Here is a 16244-nt window from a genome sequence, read left to right as displayed (position 1 = left end):
GAGCTTTTCTCTGCTGAGCTTTCACATGAAAGTTTAAGAAACACTAAGGCAGGAGGCTTTTTTTTCTTCTACTTCAAGAGCTTTTGGCCCTCAGGGTTATTAGCTTGTGAACAGCCCTCTTTGCAATGCTAACAGAAGTTATTAATGTTAAGGGGCCAAGAAGAAAGATGCAGAGAAGAAACAGAAGAATTCACCATCTTTTTCTTCTTTCCTCCATCATATCTTTGAAGCCCTTCTAAGCACAGAAGAAAGGAGTACAGAAGCAGTCCAAATCATGTATGAGGCATATGCAGCAGACGTAATGCCTATAAATAAAGTTCAAGTGCTTTCACTGTAGACACCCATTTGCAAATAGCCCCCGCACTCTTTTTCAAGCTTCTACTCCCAGCTTACCCCCCCCACTTAACATGAATCATTGCCAGGCCCACCTATGGCGCAAATCAATACATCATGTTTGTCCTTTATCCCTTCCAACCTTTCCTTCTGCTTTACCCTCATTAGTGCTAGATGTTTCAGCTGTAGTATTTACCGTGCCTGATCCAACTTGACAAACAAGACACTGAAGCAGGTATCTCAGAATGAGGACTTCAGTGCAATTGGGAATTGATCTCAAAGAAGTCCTGTGAGCACATGCTTTAAATTCACAGCACAACAGTCTTAAGAGTCCAAGATAAAGTAGTACATCACTATCATAAAGGCAGTGAATCTAGTCAGCATTGCAGGCAGTCACTTGTACAATAAAATAAACATTTGATCCTCCTGCATTTAAGCATTTGCTCTGGTTGTATGCATACAGGAGAGCAAGCATCTACCACTGGGTATAAAGTATGGTTAATGGCATCTGTTCCAGAAGGGAATCTAGAAAATACAGGAAGCAAAGTTAAACCAAATACATCTGACAGAGGGATTCCAGAGCAGCAACCTCCTGTATACAGCTTACACTCTGTTACGAATGAGAAGGGAAAGCAGACAGCAAGCTTTAGGCACAAAAGAGTCTCTGCATAAAGTATGGATGTAGGCTTGTTAGCCTGCAAGTGACCAAGTGTGCTCTGTACAGATGGGTTTTGTGAAAAGTGTTATCTGCAAAACTCTGGCAACTCCATGCAGGTGAAATCTCATTTAATGGCCTACAGCTTGAACAGGAGACACTGCTAGGTTTCTGTTGTCTTCATGGAGCACTCGGTGCTCATTTGTAACACTCTTCCTGGCAGAGAAGTATTAACTGTTGTTAATTTTATAGCCCGCATTACCTGCCTATATGAAATAGCTCATTCTAGCTGGTGTCAAGTCCTGCTCTGAGATTTCCTAACTGCTTCATTCCATAAGAGAAGCTGTACCTGATACTAAACCCAGCCTTACCCTCCCATTAGCTCAGTAGGTGGCAGCTGACCCATACAAGGCAGGGTAGTGGTTTTGGTTGCTTTCAAGTCATGATGCAGACAGTCTAAGCAACAGGTAAAGAGGAAAGTAAGACATGCAGACAGATCAAGTTTAACAGACTCCATTTACTATTTATCAATTATTTTATCTATATATCTGTTCAATAAAACAAACTATACTTTATATAATAGATTACTTCATTGCAGGTATTGCACAGGCTATATTCATCTTGGCGCCATTGAAACATGATAGCAGGAGGTTACTGTATTTTTTAAAAAATATATAATTTAGCAGAATTAGACTAGCACAAGAGAATACTAACCATTTTAGATGGGTAATCTCATTTAAATATCCATGTCCATCTCATTCCAGCTCTACTGAATTAGAGAATCCAGAGTATTAGTACTGGACAGGGCTAAGGAAGGCTGCTTCTCTGTAACACATCCCCTTGTCTACTGGCCTCCAAAGGCATTCAGCGGGTCATCAAATGTGCTCAGGATCTTGCTTTCAGATTTTGCTTCTGAGGCTGCTTGGGAAGATCTGGCTTTGGGAGTGGGTATCTTGACTTGGCTGCTAGAGAAGATATCATCTAAAGAGGGTAACAAAAAAAAGATTTTAATGAGAAGTGACTACTGAACAGAAGCAACATTGTACATGAGAGACTCCATCACACAGCGGTGACTGCCAAGGACATTCTGTGATAAAAATGCTTTCCTGCTACTTGCAATTCTGGATGCATTTGTAAGGACATACGTGGGAGCCATTAGCTGTAAATCAGATTAAGATTTTTTTTTTTTTTCCTTCTCAGGAGACAGCATAATACTTGTATTTTATAACAAGTTCAGGCTCTCATAAGTATTTGAAAAGTACTAATAAATTAAAGCTCCACAATAAATTCTATCAGGCAAGTGCCAGATAACATCCCTTTTATCTAGAACATTAGTGTCTGAGGAACCTGAGAGATCCAAGAGCTGTGAGGTTGTTGCTAAAAAAAAAAAATCAGAAGAGGAAAAGAAGGTAGTTACTAGTGACTACTGTGGTGATATCCACTAACCATGAGTCTAATCTACAGCACAATAAGAACATAATATAAACCACATAAAAACAGACTATGGCTAAGATGCAAAGAAGCAGACAGCTATAACCACCATCCTGATGAATATTCAAAAAGTCTAGTCTACAGTCTTGAATCAAAGTTTCCCACCATCTTCCTCAATACAAGCATTTCTGATGTGAATAACTAGGACCACAAAGTGGAAAAATATCACACGGCCATTAAGGCCGAGGACACCAATACATAGAAATTTAATCATCCAACACAGATATCCTATGTTAGCTGCAGAGCTCACAGTCCTGCAGTTCCTGCTGTGACTAGAACTGCTTATGTTTAGGACTGTGCTCATGGAAAGAGATGAAGCTGCTACCATACATATGCTGCAGGGTTTTCATGAGGTTTTCTAAGCATACACAACAGTGTATCTCTTACTGTAAACTAAGAAATTTAGGATACTCAGATTATGCAGTTGGAGTAAAAACCAAAAAAATTACAAGACTTAGATATGACGATCACCAGTGATTCACCAGGCCAGTGTAAGTAGAACATAACTGGTCTTGAATCCCTATTAGGAAAACACAGGTTTTATATATAGCCACTGAGACTAGCTGGTCACAGCATGGTGCTAATAACACCAAGGCTGTGGCTTTGATCCCCATAAGGGCCATTTATGTAAGAGTTGGGCTTGATGATCCTTGTGGGTCCCTTCCAGCTCAGAATATTCTGTGAATTACTAGTCCAGAGTATAAAAACTAGTATTTCAATCTTCAGCACGTAGCCTAACCTTGAGCAGAGACCAAGCACAATGTGGTCTGTCACAATGTGTTTCCCTGTCTCTTCTCACTACTTCAAATTCAGCATGTGTCTGCTACTGTGCTGATCACAGGGATTACACAGGAATAATCCAGGACCACATTTCAGCACAAGAGCAGTTTAGAAAGGCAGCAAAACAGAGTAATCCCCTACTGGCATCACTCCAAAGCAAGAAGCTATCACATGGATTAGTTTTACAGCAGAGGGGAAGTACAGTGAGTGCTATAAACAGCAGAGGTCTCATTTCCATTTTTTATAAAGAGGCTTAAAGAATAGAAACATTTTGCCCAGGGAAAACAGTATTTGTCAGAGTACAAGAAAGCTCAGTCACCATTTTGAAGATAGGCAGAGGTGACATCAACTGTAAGGTGACTGAGGACTCTAGTGACTGGAAGGTGTGGTAGGACAAAACAAAACAGCCTGCAGCCTTCACACCCCTCCAACTGCAGCTGAAATTTATTGTTTCATTTGCAGCACAAAGGTTCTCCTAAGACAACAATATAATGCTCTGTGAAAGTGCTACCACAATCACTTAAGCCAACCCTTAATGTGAAAGGTAGGCAAGTGCCAGTTCCACAACTCTACTGCCAGCTGGACATCCTCATGTTCAGGCATCTTCCTGCACTCCTGTGGGTGTTCTGGAGCTCCATGAACTCTAAGAAGCTGCATACCTATGGCTGTACCACTGAACAGTCACCACTCTAGAGAAAGATGAAGACCATCAGATGGGAGTGCTTTAGATGCAACAGGAATCAAGATCAGATGTGACATCAAACACAAAGCTTTAGCACCAGTCAATGTCAAAAGTGGAAATGCAAACAACAGATTCTGTTGTGGCTTATTTTCAAGTAGCACTCTACAACTGTTCTTTCAACATTCAGTCCAGATTTTTGTGATGAATATTTGGAAGGGTTAACTGCCTGGCAAATTCTTTCATTTACTATCGATGAAAAAACATAAGTTATTAAAATAAGATTTTTTTTAAGACATCCAATATGTATTTCAAATACCTTCCTAAAAAAACCTTTAAGTCTTATTTTTTACATCAATCGAGAAGATTTTGAAACCTCAAGGTGCTCATTCTCCAGCAAGATTTCTAGAACATTTACAGACTTCAGCCATCAGGCTAGAATGTTTAGCAGCAGTCCAAGTAAAACAGCAGTAAGTCAGGTTCAATTTGAGTAAGTTAGAGGGAATGAAGACTTGACAAGAACCAAAGCTAGAGAAGAAAAGAAATACAAACAATCTCAAAGAAGAGCTATGAACATGAAGAGCCTGAGAACAGGTACAGCTGAGAATCACATTACTTTCAGTATTTCCACTGATGGAGAAGAAAGGAGCATGCTCTGCATCATTTCACATTACTACTTGCTGTTTTTTCAACAAATTATATATGGCAAACCTTTGCTTTCAGGTGAAGTATCTGTAAATTGTCCTGGGTACATACATGAATGTAAACAAAAGCTTATGGGCTCCAAGGTAGTTAACACAGTAGTGAAGGTGGGATGGGCAGAGATGCTAATTTGTTCATATCAGTGACATATCTGAAAGTACAATACAAAAAGCTGTGCAAATTAAATACAGAATCTGTCTCAGAGCCATAACAATGTGAGATGAGTCTCCTAGAAACTTGTTCAGAGTAATTCCCTACAGGAATTAAACTTTTTCTCAGAACAATTTTATACACTCTCCTAAACTACTTAAATGCCATGCTAGTTCTACAAATCTAGAAAGTTCTCATCCAAGGTTAAAATCCAAAGATGACCAGAGATTTCAGAGCAGCTGAAAAGTAAAAGAAAGCAGAGCATTCTAAAACATCTTAGATGAATGCAATTCAGGACAACGTTACAAGACTGGTAGCAAGATTTTTTACTTACACATACACTTACCCATATCATCGTCAAATATGGATTTTTGTTCCACCTTCTTCTTGGGCTTCTTTTCTTTTGGTTTTACAGTTAGATCCGCAAAAATATCAATGTTATCATCAAACAGGTTAGTCTCTGGCATCTTCTCTTTAACTTTGGTCATTGGCTTAATTGCCTCAGTAGCAAATATATCATCCTTGGAGAAAAACAGAAAGATCTCATCAATCCACAACACACTTCAAAAAAATAGTCAAATGATCCATACACAGCATCTGAGATGTTTAGAAGACTTGGGCTTCTTGAGCTTATCAGTCAATGGTTGAACTCAGTGATCTGAGAGCTCTTTGCCAACCTAACTGGCAAGAAGTTCAAGACCCTTTTCCTCATGGGAGACTTGGCAGAAGTGTCTTAGTAGTGGATTGTACACAGGTCAAGTACAGCACACAGAGGCCTGTATCAAGTGCCCAGCCCACCAATTTTATTCCTTTTTGAAAGTATTATTTGGCTGCTGGGAATTGAACAGACAGTTAACAGACAAGAACCAAATACCTTATTATTCTGAAAAAGATATGTTGTCACAGCACATTCAGTGCATGCCTGCTCTGTGTTAAGGCTCCACCTTTTAAACCACTGCTGCTAATTAGGGGCTGAACAACCAAAGAAAGGGTTTCCATATTCCAGCAGTGGAGCAGGACTGAGAGTTTACTTCATTCCCTATCCTGAACACCTCATCCTATTCAGCAGCGTCTATTAAACCCAAGTTAGAGGGGTCTGCATATGGCCGTGTGGAAGAAAAAAATCAACATGGCAGGCTCAGACATTACCTCAAAGATATCTTGGGCAGTAGGGTCAACTGCTTGGTGGACAGCAGATTTTACCTCCTTTTTTCCAGTTTTCTGAGAGGTGAAGAGAGAATCTTCCTCTTCCTCCAAAAAAGGCATAAGGTTGCTTTTTGTTGAAGATTTTTGTTGTACAGGCTGGAAGAGATCACTGCTGTCCTGATCACCCAGATCAGGCTTTTTCTCCCTGCCCTTGATGGGTTTGTTAGCCACATTGTCTGGCATTCCCTCCTTCAACTTTGATTGTGCAGCTGGTCTGGATGTTGAGCTGCTTGCAAAAAGGTCTTCAGATTCAAACAGATCATCCCTATTTTCTGTGGATTCTGGACGAAGGAGTTTGTTTGTCCCAGCAGACAAAACACTGCTGTGAGCTGGTAGTGACAAGCTAGAGAGAAAGCCATTTTCCTTGGACTCTGCTTCAGTAGCAAGAGGCTCCTTTATGTTCACTACCGCTGACGTCTGTTTTGGTAGAGAAAATTGTGCCTCTTTAGTAGTGTCCACCTCCTCACGCCCTTCAGCCTCTAGGGCAGCCAGACGGCGCGCCATTCTGCTAGGGGGTCTGCGCTTTCGTGGAACCTTGATCCTGGTCTGCAAGGAAGGAGGAAAAGCAAAGCAGGATCATACATATGGAAAAAGCCCCACAGGACATTCAAGCTTGGAGCAGTTTGGAGAAAGGTTCAGAAATATAACCCAAGACTTTTGATTTTCTGCCCTTAAGTCATTCCACAGCAGTGGAACTGGTGTACAAAAGCAACAGCACTCGCAAGTAGAGTCACAACAGGTCAGCAAGCCACTCTAGCCCCTTGGCTTTAGGTAATACCTTAGTCAGCCTATTTCCTTGCTAATCTAGGGGCTTTTATACTGCAGTTCAAGCCATGACTAATTATATTTTCCATGCAACTTCATTTTATGCATAGCCTACTGCAGTTAATTGCTGCTTTTAAGGAAGCCCCCTGCAAGTTTCCATTATAGCCTCTCCCCTATCCCACATGGACAGGAGTATTTACATGGGTAGGAAATGGATCACTACAACCTCTTCTTCCCTTTTGTTAATTGCTCCATGCACTGTTCTTTGAAAGGGCGGGCAGAATGCTGGGCAGCTTACTTTGTTCCAGCCTTTGGAAAAAAGTGCATTTAACTGGATATATTTACACTCAAACTTGAAAGGCTGAAGAAGCAATGCTTTGCCAAAATTACAACATCTAACCTGAGCCACAAAAAGCATTCACCATATAGTTACCAAGATGCTTCTTCTCAGATTACTTCTGTAAAGAAACATGCATCATCACTACACTAAAATGAACATTCGAAGTTAAAATTATGCAGCTACAGGCACTCTATTCTTTGCAAGCCTATCTCTTTAAAAGTATCACAACAGAGAGCTTTGTCTGTTGGAACACGCTGCTGTTGGAAACAACCATGCCTACATGGTAATGCACCAGGCTGATGAACAAGCTTCAAACCCATTTGTCACTAAGTGGTCATGTCAGCCGTTGTGGTGACGGCTGCTGCATCTTCCCAAGTCACCTCTGCTGCTCATCTAGTAATGAACAGCCTCATCAGCGTTAACAGAAAAAAGAATCAAAGTTAAGATTTTAAGTTATCTTACTCAAATTGCTGCTCTCAGGAAACCCCACAGACTTATAAAATCATAAGCACCTTAGATGAAATCTTAACTACATGGTTGACACTTGCATTTTTTTAAAGAACCACTAAGTCTTTAATTAGAATATACCTTTTGCAGTCCATAGAGTAAAAAGTGTGAGTGAGAAACAAGTGAGTCAGGAGGCAGAGATCTGCCGTGTCAAAAGCTGTAACACTTCTTTTTGTTTTGCTTTGTGTGAAAACAGAAGTTTTCTTTGAAAAAGAATTGAGAGTTTTTATCCACAGAGGAGGTAAAGATCAACCTACAGCAGTGATGTGTTCTGGATAGCTTGTCAAAGCAGCTGCCTGTAACCTATTTTATAGTTAGCCTAGCAAGATGTCTTTTAAATATTTTTTTAGGTTGGTGTCTCCTGGGATAGGACAAGATATTATGCACTAACATACCTTCAATGAGCAGGGAAATCCAGTATTTGGAAAAGGTGCACATGTACTTTAAAAAGGCACCAGGTATATGCATAAGCCCCTTACAGAGCTAAGTATAGGTGCTAAGCTAAACTTTCTCTTCAGTGATCCACAGAAGTGAGGGGATTAGATTTTCACACTCCCATTTAGGTTCAGATAAACCACACTGTTAGCATACCAAAACAAACTCCTGCATGAGGACAGACTGTGTTTTTAATCCCCCTTCCTCTCGTCCTAAATGCCAAGGTTACCTTATTGGCGCTGTGCAAGGTGTCTGCTTGCATGGGCTGATCAAAGCTTACACCGAGTTCTTCGTTGCTTCCTGCAGCAGAGAAGGCTTCGCTGTTCTGTACATCCTTGGGCTCATGTAATGGAGTGTCCAGCACTGGTAAGGGGGACTTGACATTGGAGACCTTCGGCATTGCACCAGGTAGTAAGGCTGAAGGGTTAATAGCTAAGTTAGCCTACAAAACAGAGACAACAAAAACATATACACAAAAAGAGATCACATTACTACTGCTCCAGAGCAAGCATGGCTCCAGAGAAGCAGCAAGAACTAGTATATCTGGGTATTCAAGTTCTACTTCTAAAGTGCCTGGCTTTTCTCAGACCTAAGAACTTCTGTGTCTCCCAAATGCTCTCACTAAAACTGTGGAGTAGTCAACACTATTATTCTGTTTAAGAGTTTCAGGAACAGCTTGGTCAGGTTATGCCAGACCAAACACCTATGGAGCTCAATATTCTTTCTGCGGACACAATGGCTCTGACTTTGAATGGTACTGTTATATAGACAGTTATTAGTCATTTCGTGTCAGAAAAGGGACATAATGATAGTCTCCCCTAAGAGTCTCTAAACATACTTAATAGTGCTAAGAACAATAGCAGTTCAAAGAGGAGCCCACCCTCTGCCCTCCAAATATGAGTAAATAGTGCTGCTTAGAGTCAGGACTGAAACAGAAGGAGGAAATAATACTAAACATGCAAGGCAGAAAAAGCAATCCAAAATATGCCATCTGAAAAAAAAAAAAAAATTGCAGGATTAAGGTAAGGAAGCAATAAGATTTGTTTCAGGGAAAGTCATCAGTGAGGCAAGGAAGATTTTCTTTTTTTTTTTGAAAGTTAAAGTGCCAGTAAAGTTAATTACTTGTAGCTTTCCAATCCGAGATGAAGGCTCTTTGGTTTTAATGGGAACAGGACCTGTAGATTTCTGCACAAAATTACATTGGATTAAACAAGTTGACATGTTGTTATCAACCAGACCATAGTTTTCATTTTAATACATCTTTAGAAAGCAGCTAATTGCTTGCCAATTTCTTTTGAAGATACTTTGTTATCATCACTTTCTACCCTAGAGCTATAGTCACTCAGTTTTCAGTTTCAGTTTCCCACATGCCACAGCACCATCATTATTACCACATTTCATTCACCCTTCCTTCTACCCAATATTATACTTTGCCATGGTACCTTGAGGAACATCCATCTTCTCCAGGTCACTGCCACTAGCCAAATCAAACCAGGACCACTACCTTCTCTCTCCTTGCTTATTCCGTCCCCTAAAATCCTCTGAAGCCATACTGCCGGGCAATGATCTAACTAACTTTTCTCTTTGTGACTGGCTGTAACAGGGGTACAGACTTCAATGAAGCCCACATGGAAGCCAAGAGAGCTTCAAAATTGTTCCACTCAGACTTCAAGGAAAACAGCTTCAGAGAAGTGAGTGTTCCTCTAAAAAAAGCAGGCCAGTAGTGCTAGAAAGAGGACTAGGCTCTAAGAGCAAGAGCAGCTGTTTGGGCTGTCAATTCTAGGACTCAAGGAATGGATCAGATGAGCTAAGGTGCTCTTCCCAGGGCTTGCTCTCCAGAAGTTTGTAGTCTGCATGGTTCTGTAAGCTAGGTAATACTGCTGTTGGTATGACTGGGCAGTCAGAGTTCCTTCAGCTAGGTTGAAGTAACTGAAGGCTTGCAAGGGTTGGGACACTAGTTTGAAGGGCTTGATAGCATGACAGAGGAATCCTAGAATCTGAGGAGATTGTTCTCCACTTAATTGCATGTGTTGTTCAGCTGAACCTCAGACAGGCTGAAATCATTCCTATACCAGGCTGTCAGTAGCTACAAAAACTAGGAAGATGAGGCTGGTTCTACGCTTCAAGGAAAACTTTACAATAAGGGAAGACATGCTAATTACTAGCCCTACAGACTTGCTCTGTGCTCGTCAGCTCAGGGGAGAAAAAACAACTCCCACTTCCTACAACAAAAAGCTAATCTACACATGAAAATCTATCAAGCAGTTCTGGTGAGGCACAGGCCAGAACTCAGATCCAGATCACCTCTCCCAGAGACCCTTGATTCTACAAGATTAAGGACAGGAGCCTTGTTTGCTCACCATAAAGTCTCCCAAGATAAGAGTCTCAACTGACGCAGAGTTGTGCTGCATGCCCTGATCTCCTTTCTGAGAAAGGCTACTTTTAAAGATCACATTCACCTCAACAGACTGGCACTTCAGAGAAGAAGAAACAACTAATTTTCAGTCCAGTTGGACCTAAGATGTAGCTCTTCACTGCCACTTCACTTTTTTAAGTGTGTGTACAATGAATAAAACACTGCATCAATAACATTTAAGCTTGCTAGTAAGTGTGCACCTGCTGATAAGCAGAGAAGTTTGGCCACACATTGCCACCTGACAGCCAGTGAATCCAGGCATTAGTTTTCATCTTTCCAAGACACTTACTTAAAACAGGATGATACATCTTTTTCTTTGGATGCTGTTCAAGGCACAAGATTTAAGTACTTGCCTCCGTAGTTGCTGCCTTCAGAGTTTCATCTTGCTTAGCACTTAAAGCATTTTCTAGGTTACTGCTCACTGAGGAAGGGCCAACACTGGTCTGAAGAGTTTTCTTCTCAGCCATTTTCTGAAAGCATTATGGGCACAAGTCAACACAATGTAAAAAGCATGGTGTGCAGATACAAAAAAACCCCCAAAAGAACACAAGCAAAAATTTTTAAAATCTTGCTTTTAACTGAACAGAAAACTAGCCACCTATTTTGATTCTGCTGTGCATAGTTGTATTTGGTTTGCATGGCCAGGTTTTGGTAGTGGTGGTGGTGGGGCTACAGGGGTGGCTTTTGTGAGAAACTGGTAGAAGCTTTCTCCATGTCTAGCAGTGCCAACCAAAGATGGATGTGCCGCTGGCCAAGGCAGAGCCAATCAGGAACAGCGGTAACCCCTCTGTTATAATGTATTTAAGAAAAAAAAAAAAAAAGGAAAAGTTATTGCACAGATGTAATTGCAGCCAGAAAAGGGTGGAGTGAGAACACATGAGAGGAACAGCAGACACCAAGGTCAGTGGAGAAGGAGGGAGACGAGATACTCCAAGCACCGGAGCTGAGATTCCCCTGCAGCCTGTGGTACAGACCATGGTGAGGCAGCTGTGCCCCTGCAGCCCATGGAGATCCACGGGGGTACAGAGATCCACTCACACACAGCCTGTGGAGGAGACCCAGGCCAGAGTAGGTGGCTACCTGAGAGAAGGCTGTGAACCCATGGGAGGCCTGGGTCCTGGCAGGGACCTGCAGAACTGTGGGAGAGGAGCTCCCACTGGGGCAGATTTCCTGGTAGGACTTGTGACCCTGTGGGGGACCCATGTTATCACAGGCCATGCCTGAAGGGCTGCACCTCATGGAAGAGTGACCCACATTGCAGCAGCTTCTGGAGAACTGGGATGGACTTAGGTTGGGGAAGTTCATGGAGAACTGTGCCTGGTGGGAAGGACCCCCCTCCCTGAGCAGTGGCAGAAACAAGGTGTGATGAACTGACTGCAACCCTCTTTTCCCGTCTCCCTGCACCACTGGAGGGAGAAGGTGGAGCTGGGAAGGAGAGAGTGATGGGGGAGAAGGTGTTTTTAAGGTCTTACTTTACTTCTCATTATTCTGCTCTGATTTTGCTAGAAATAAATTCAGTTAATATCTCTAATTCAAGTCTGTTTTGCCCGTGACAGTATTTGGTGAGTGATCTCTCCCAGTCCTTAAACTCATTTATATAACACAGAACTTTGTTATATTTTCTCTCTCCTGTCCAGCTGCAGAGGGGAGTGAGAGGGGGGCTTCGGTGGGTATCTGGTATCCAGGCAAGGTCAACTCACTGTAACAACAGGCATTGGCTTTTGGCTCTGCAAGGCAAAGGCCTTCCATTCCTCCATTCTTTTAGTCTACCTCAACCTTTGCTGTTTATGCTAACAATTAATAATGAGAGTTTCAATAAACTTTCAAATGCGTGCATATTGCCTCATCAACAAAACAGTGGGGAAAATAAAGGCACAAAGCTTGCTAAGGAACAGTGCTATTTTTATGTTTTCAAGCAACCAGGCTCTATATATAGGCTCCCAAGCACTAATTACTTAAGACCACCCTGTCCACAGTCCTCAAAGAAACTGTTTCCAGGAACTATTGACAGTTTTCTAGCCTAACTTCCAGCTATAGACATGAATATAGATTAAAGTAGAAGTTAGTTTCAATTTAACTAAGCTACCTACATTTAAGAATAGCAGTTTAGAATGCATGTTAGGACTTTGACCTCAGATCACCTGTAACACAGTGTAGTTCATTACTGCAGCTACTTGCCCTGTGAAAGCAATCAGGTGACCATGAGGATTTTAATACTGCATCATTACCTCAGATCAAACCAAGCTGCAGAAACTTGAATTACACAACTCATAGAGCAATGCTCATCAGTCATGAATGAAGCACAGGGAAGTCATATTTTCAAGTTAAGCAATTAAACAAAAACTCTACTACTCTGACTTCTGCTCAGGTGCGTCCTCTTACACCTAAGCCAGTCCCAGCGGTACACAAAAATAAATACAATCCAATTCTCTCATCCCAACTTCGGGAGACCCAATGTGTCTGTTTGCTTCCTATGTCTTCAGGGTCACAATGACCATTTCTGTTGTCTCAAAAAGGTTTGAAAAGTCACTTAATTTCTTGTGGGCATACAAATGGAGAAAATCCCTTCCATACGCTTCTTTCCAATCGCTTTTATATACGCCATTTACAGTAGAGAAACAGGTACCGGAATGTTTGTTTTAGCAGTACTGAAGAGATCATCCTCATCATCATCATCCCCAAAAAGCCCTCCTCCAGGTGGTGGCTTCAGGATACGGTTTGCAGACTAAAGAAACAAAAGATAAAGATAAGATGTATCACAGATCCAAAGCACATCTCCTTCAGCCCATGATGCCAGAATATATCTGACATTAGCATTTGGCCCTCCCTGGAAATCAGTGGCTTCTAAGCTATGTCCAAACAAGGAATACCAGTAGGCTGAACACTTCAAAGACTGTTTTTAACTAGCAGGTTCAGAGAAGAGCTTTGAACTCACCATTGACTTCTTGGGGCTGGCAAAGAGGTCGACATCTGGATCATTGTCCTTCTGAAGTTTGTGACTGAAGAGGAGCTCTTCGTCTTGAAAGACCCCAGTGCTTTTGGGCCGAGTACTTTTCTCAGAAGCCTGGAAGGAGAGGAGAAAGGTCCACACAATGAGGAACTCCCTCTATAAGGAGGTTATTTGCCTCATGATAAGGCAGGTTACAATTCCCCTAAGGCTACACTACAGCTCTGTAGTGGTAACAAAAATATAACTTTAACTGCTGGTTATGTTTTATTTTGACAAAATTTGCAAAACTTACAATGTAAGTATTTGTATTTACAGTTCAATTTAATAAGACATTCACCACAATATATATGTCTGCTGATCTAAGATCCAGCTGCTACTATTTACCTGTGAAGCTTCCTTCAAAGGGGAAAAAAAAAGTTTTCAGTATGTTGTGACTGTACAGTAAGGTTTATATTAAAAAAGTAAGACTTCTATGCCTTAAAAATTTCAGCTAAGGATGCAGGACATATTAGGAAAAGGAAGAGACTCTCTTAGTTAGCTTCCTAAGCTATCCTTTTCAAAGAAGAAAAAAAAATAGAATAATTTTTTTTTTAACATAAGGCCTTTAAAGCTATTATTGTTGCTAGACTCCTTGTTCTTCTCCTGTGAAAGCAAACACACACCCACAAGGAAGAACAGAACATACTGCCTTTGGAAAGAACTTGTACTTTCAAATTTGCTGGTCTGGGGAAGATTGAAGTTACATGTATCACCTATAAACCCTCCACTACCTGGCAAAGTAACAAGTATCAGCTTCTTGAACACCAAAACCAATGCCTTTTTATGATTGTGGTCATTGTAGGCACCCAGGTCTGGCTTTCAAAGGCCAAGGCCCCACTCAAATGTCCAGGTGAAGGCCCATACCTATATGTTCCATCACCCATCTGTCTCCTGAAACAACTCAAATGCAAGGATGCCTCTTCAGAGCATGACTGAATGTCCAGTATCATGACACCAGACACAAAATCCAGGCAGCAAGAGTCATCATCATAAGAATAAAGCCTGATTCGCCCCATTCCTATCCAAGTCTCCAGGAACCCCATAGGGCAGCCTAAGTTTAATTTCCAGGGCACCATTTTTCATCCATACACCCTCTCTTATGATTTTTATTACTGTGGGTTTTTTATTACATTCTCAGCCTCTTGTGCACCAGCTTTAATTTTGTATCAAAAGCCAGGTCACATTTTTAGAGCACTAGAACTGCTGTTTATGCCCAGATACATGAAAACCTAATGCACATCTAGAATTATCCACACACAAAACACATACTAAGTTGAAATAAGCAAGAAAAGTAGTAGCACCTTTTAGACTTGCCTATCAAAAAAATGTTAAGTTCATAAATTACCATTCTGATTTTTGCATTTCAGCACCTTAATCACTTTGTGACTACTATATGCTGACAGATGATAGCTTTGAAGGAAAGGTTTGAATGAATTTCTATCTTTCAAATTCATAGGACAGATGTGGCTTCTTTCAATTATCTCCCATTGTGCTCACCACAAAAAACCAAATGCAGTATTCATTCACAAGTAGTAAACAAGGGCCCAAGCTAACAATCCATTTTAACTCAGAAGCTGCTCTAAACAATGATTTTTCTCCCACAGTCATCTATTTCATTCAGTTCCTAGGGCTTCTGAATAAAGTGTACATAGCCTTTAGGACTGGCAGCTTACTTTACATGGTCACACTAAGATGACAAAACCTTGTGGTACACTGTAGTATATAGTATGTACCTTTTGACACTACCTCAAACTTACAGAAAAAATTTTGGTACATTTGCATCAAGTAGAAACAAGAACACTGCCATGGATTCAAGGATATTGCTGCTGAAAATTCCAAGACCACCTCTTGATGATATACACTATATCAGAAAAGCCAGACAGTAATAATATGGTAGCTGGAAGCTTGTTAAAAAATGAACACACATACATAAAAAACAGAAGTAAACACAGAATTAAGATAATTATTGCTGAATCTGAGTCTGAAGGCATATATGCAGCAAGCAAACTGTACCAATATAAAAAAATAAAGGGATAAACCACAAGGCTTAAAACTCCACATCCTTCTACTTCCTAGTATCTTTGACCTTGAGGAGTAACTGAAGAATCAGTTCTGTAAAGCAAAAATCAAGTAGCTGCACCAAAACATCTGTACAGAATTTCTTTTCGTATTAGCATGTAGCAAAATGCTTTCAAGTTAGTGGGACAGGAAAATTTGCAAAGGGATTCAGGATCACAAGGAAGAGCAGGAATAATTTCTCCTCAAGAATCTGGAAGGTTAGAAATTGAGAAACATCAGCCTGCATGACATGAAGAAAGGGAAAGGTAAAAACAAAACCTTGCCTAGAGTAGCAAAGATAGAAATACCATTTCCCACTGTTCAAGAACTTCCTTACACTCACCGCACCAACATCTTTCTGTGCATTTTTTATGCCATCATCATCTTCCAGTCTCTCCTCTTCTTCCTCCTCAAACAAGCTTAAAACTTTCTTAGCTTGGCTCTTCACATCTTTCTCCAGAGCTGGTGGTGATGTTGCAAACAGATCTGAACTGCCAGCTGGCTCTGAAGATATTACTGCAAAAGGCTCCACCAAAGAAGAAAAAAGTAACATCAGTCTGTTATTTATTTCAGGTTTGCCCAAAAACCCTGCTAAGCTTTCTTGGGTTAAATACCAGCAGTGGCCAGAGTCCATTGCCAACCAGGCAACTGTATTCAACTCATTTTTCCCAAGCAGACAGAATAGCAATATGCAGGTTAGCAAGACACAGTTGATAAAGAAAAGAACACACATTTCAG

General features: G+C 41.0%; 1 protein-coding gene across 5 annotated transcripts in view; it reads right to left on the bottom strand.

The window, feature by feature from the left end:
* Nucleotides 1–1485: 1485 nt before the first annotated feature.
* Nucleotides 1486–16244, bottom strand: part of WASHC2C (WASH complex subunit 2C) — a 37072-nt gene continuing 22313 nt past the window's right edge. For 3 of the 5 annotated variants that reach the window (XM_048310836.1, XM_048310838.1, XM_048310837.1), the window contains 9 exons: nt 15850–16032; nt 13395–13523; nt 13086–13184; nt 10813–10929; nt 9166–9228; nt 8273–8485; nt 5940–6542; nt 5137–5311; nt 1486–1969 (listed from right to left, as the gene is read on the bottom strand). In XM_048310836.1, the coding sequence (XP_048166793.1) occupies nt 1833–1969; nt 5137–5311; nt 5940–6542; nt 8273–8485; nt 9166–9228; nt 10813–10929; nt 13086–13184; nt 13395–13523; nt 15850–16032 (1719 nt within the window). In that variant the 3' untranslated portion in view covers nt 1486–1832. The remainder of the gene's footprint in view (nt 1970–5136; nt 5312–5939; nt 6543–8272; nt 8486–9165; nt 9229–10812; nt 10930–13085; nt 13185–13394; nt 13524–15849; nt 16033–16244) is intronic. The other 2 variants (XM_048310839.1, XM_048310840.1) reach the window with 2 other exon arrangements.

Source organism: Corvus hawaiiensis, chromosome 8 (assembly GCF_020740725.1).
Source record: "Corvus hawaiiensis isolate bCorHaw1 chromosome 8, bCorHaw1.pri.cur, whole genome shotgun sequence".
NCBI classification, from domain to species: domain Eukaryota; kingdom Metazoa; phylum Chordata; class Aves; order Passeriformes; family Corvidae; genus Corvus; species Corvus hawaiiensis.
Note: the sequence above shows the minus strand (reverse complement) of the source record. Positions and strands in the feature narration are given on the sequence as shown.